The 3882-nt window shown below is 40.8% G+C and overlaps 1 protein-coding gene across 2 annotated transcripts; it reads right to left on the reverse strand.

The window, feature by feature from the left end:
• Positions 1–385: 385 nt before the first annotated feature.
• Sprr3 (small proline-rich protein 3) lies at positions 386–2604 on the reverse strand. 2 transcript variants are annotated; one of them, NM_001204427.1, is made up of 2 exons: positions 2571–2604; positions 386–1437 (listed from the first exon to the last, which is right to left on the reverse strand). In NM_001204427.1, exon 2 carries the CDS (start codon positions 1417–1419, stop codon positions 703–705), a length of 717 nt encoding a protein of 238 aa, NP_001191356.1. In that variant the 5' UTR covers positions 1420–1437; positions 2571–2604; the 3' UTR covers positions 386–702. The 2 variants fall into 2 exon arrangements, with proteins under 2 accessions (NP_001191356.1, NP_035608.1); NM_011478.2 differs by having other exon boundaries at positions 386–1573.
• Positions 2605–3882: the final 1278 nt, after the last annotated feature.

Consider the following 3882-nt stretch of genomic DNA (forward strand, 5'->3'; position numbering starts at 1 on the left):
GGGCTAATTAAAAGAGAGAATGAAAATGAAAACTGAGAAGAAAGAGTATAAATGTAACTATCCATTGAAAGGTGACTTCAATACTGAGGATAAGAGGTAGTTCAGGGCAGAGAAAACAATCAGGTAAGGCTCAGCAAAGAACAGAAGGACTTTGTTTAAAATGGTGTTCCAAACAGACAGGTTTTGAGTGCTGGTAAACAATACCCAAACACTCTTCTATGAGAGCCTCCTAATGTGTGTCCTCACAGCCTTTTGAGAATACACTGTGACAGAGTTAGTGTTAATGAGATTACATCCATACCATCTTTATCAGTATGTAGGTCTTGACTCACCAAGGAAGGTAAAGGAAAGAGAACATTTCAGCAAATATCACACAGAGGCAAGGGTGGAGTTAAAAGTAATTATTTAATGGGGAAACAATCATTTTTTTCCCATAGAAAATCCCATAGATTTCTGCTTCAGATGAACTTAGAGTACCCAGAGAGCATTCAAGGCACTAAGAAGTTCTGCTTAACTCAGAGGCTCTGGAGACACCTTAGAGGGTATGGAGAAGACATAACAGCATGCAATTTTAGGTTACAAATAGAGACTGTAGCAACATATTGTTACATGGTCTCTAGACAATGGGGACACAGAGCTTACAGGAAAGACTTCAGCAGCAGGTGGTCAGCTCCTCAAGGGTCTGGCTGGCTGTGGACTGTATTACTTCTGCTTGGTCTTCTGCTTAGCTGATACAGGGGTGACAGTTGGGGGGCACACCTCAGGAACCCTGGACTGGCATGGCTCTGGTACCTTAGAGGATCCCTGGTCAGGTATCTTGGTGTAGCCCTGATCAGGAACCTTGGCATGGGTGGGCTCTGAGGCATTCATGTAGCCAGGTTCACGAACATTGATAGAGCATGGTTCTGAGCTTGGCTCAGAAGTACTGGAAGGACTGGGCCCAGGAACCATGGCACAGCCTGGGTCAGGGATTTTGGTAGAGGATGGCCCAGGAATTGTGGTATAATCTGGCTCTGTGATGTTGGTAGAGCATGATCCAGGAACCACGGTACGATCTGGCCCAGGGATGTTGGTAGAGCATGGCCCAGGAATTGTAGTATAATCTGGCTCTGTGATGTTGGTAGAGCATGGCCCAGGAATTGTGGTATAATCTGGCTCAGTGATGTTTGTAGAACATGGCCCAGGCATCGTAGTATAATCTGGCTCAAGAACAACAGTGTTCCCTGGCTCAGGCACTTTGGTGCTGCATGGTTCTGGAATCTTGGTGTTTCCTGGTTGTGGAACATCTGTGTGGCATGGCTCAGAGGTGGCTATGGGAACAAATTTTCCTTGTGGTGGAGGCTGACAAGGTTGCTTCACTTGATGCTGTTCAGGCTGAGGAGGTGGGACAAAGGGCTGCTTTTGCTGGTAAGAACTCATGCTTCAAAGGATGTTGACCTAGAAACAAGACATCTGATTGAGTGTTTTCATTGATGAATTATAGATTCACGGAGCAACGAATATTTTAAGATTTGAGCATCCAAGTGCACTATGCAGTTTCTTTGATGGTGAAAGTTCTCAACAAGATTTGAAGCTGGAAAGAAAGCAGATTTTCCTCAACAGAATAATGGATACAGAAAATGTGGTACATTTACACAATGGAGTACTACTCAGCTATTAAAAAACAATGAATTTATGAAATTCTTGGACAAATGGATGTATCTGGAGGATATCATCCTTAGTGAGGTAATCCAATCACAAAAGAAGTCATTAGATATGCACTCACTGATAAGTGGATATTAGCCCAGAAAAATAGAACACCCAAGATACAATTTGCAAAACACAAGAAAATCAAGAAGAGGGGAGACCAATGGGTGGATACTTCATTCCTCCTTAGAATAGGGAACAAAATACCCATGAAAGGAGTTACAGAGACAAAGTTTGAAGCTCATCTCATATGAGGCTATGTCAGTGCCTGGCAAATACAGAAGTGGATGCTCACAGTCATCTATAAGATGGAACACAGGGCCCCCAATGGAGGAGCAAGAGAAAGTACCCAAGGAGCTGAAGGGTTCTGCAACAACAGTATGAACCAACCAGTACCCCCAGAGCTCATGTCTCTAGCTGCATATGTAGCAGAAGATGGCCTAGTTGGCTATCACTGGGAAGAGAGGCTCCTTAGTATTGCAAACTTTATATGCCCCAGTACAGGGGCATGCCAGGGCCAAGAAGCGGGAGTGGGTGGGTAGGGGAGCAGGGCAGGGTGAGGGTATAGGAAACTTTCAGGATAGCATTTGAAATTTAAAATGTATATAAAGAAAATATCTTTAAAAAAAGAAAGAAAGAAAGAAAGAAAGAAAATATTTGAGGACACTGAAGTGCCTTGATGTGATGTCTCACCGTGACTTTATGTTAGCATAATGCTGCTCTTTATAGAAGAGTCCCCTTTCTGACCCTTAGCCTTATAGCTATAATTTGAGAAGTCAAAACATGTACAGCGAAAGTAAAGTAGATAAAGTTTAGATTGTCAAGAGTTCCCAACCACGACAAACAACACAGACTGTTAGAAAGTTCTAAATGGGAAGTCTTACCTTAGATGCTGAAGATCACTGGGTTCTTGGATTTGTTGAGGGATTTCTGGTCAGCTGGATTTTTATACAGAAAGTGAGCCCTTCCTTAAGGAAGTAGATTTTTGAAGTTGCTCTGCCTACATTCCAGCTTTTGTGAATGAAAATCTGTGGCTTAACATTGTATTCATGCTTACTATTTGACAGTATGTCAGCTGGCCTGATTCCATTGTCCACCCTTATGGTGTGGCTGCTGTGATGGGGATCAATCTTCTTGGGAGGTGGTGCATTAAATCAAGAGGAAGTGCTACCTAGACGCCCTGGACCAGAAGCAACCCTATATATCCACTAATCCAGTTCAGTTTTTCAGTATTTGGAGTGGATATAGAGATATTTCTGGTTCTTCTGGAAGTTGAGGGAAATGACAATGAAGAACTCAGTGGAATGTCTGTGGAGTCATACGGGAGAGGGTAATATGAGGCTACAGGAAACCTGTTCTTTTCGCTGTGGAGGAAGCCCTTAAAATTCCAGACTGACATTTAGAAATTTTTTAGTTGAAAATTTTTGATTACCACATCATATTCACATTCATGAGGTAAAAAGGGATGTTTTGCTTCATGAAAACACTGGTTAAAAATCAAACCAAAGTTTATTATTTTATATCACTTCAGATTTCTTATTGCCTCTTTGAGGCAAATGCATTAAAAATTCTCTCAGTCATTTTGAAATGTGCTATGCATCATTGCTCACTTATGATGTCATGGTGCCATTATATACAGTCCCATCTCTACTACTCTTTCTAGCCTCCAATAATCATAATTCTACTTTTAACTCCCATAAAATCATGTGGTTTGGAGCACATATAAGCATGATCATATAATATTTGTCTTCCTCATTTTACTTAACACAGTTCTATCCATACTCTCAGAGATGAAATGATGTCATTCTTAGTTATGATCAAGTGTGATTTCATTGTGTATATGTATCCCATTTCCTTTATCTATTAGTTTTAAACAGGGCTGCAATAAGTTTGGAGTGCAAGAGTCCCTTTACCATGTTGATTTCATTTCTTAAAGGGACATGCCTAGTTGTGGGATTGCAGGGTTGTAAAGTAGGTCTACCTTCATCCTTTTCTGTATTCCATAAAAGCTGTACTAATTTGCATTCTACCAATAATGAATGTGAATTTTCCTTGTTCTTATTGGTAATAACATTGTCACTGATGTGATATGGTATCTCCTTGTAGTCCTAATTTGATTTTCTCTCATAGTTAGGGGTGCTGAGCTTTTAAAAAATATATATCTATTCATATCTTCATTTGACAAATTCCATACTT

The sequence above is a fragment of the Mus musculus genome, chromosome 3 (genome assembly GCF_000001635.26).
Source record: "Mus musculus strain C57BL/6J chromosome 3, GRCm38.p6 C57BL/6J".
NCBI classification, from domain to species: Eukaryota; Metazoa; Chordata; class Mammalia; order Rodentia; family Muridae; genus Mus; species Mus musculus.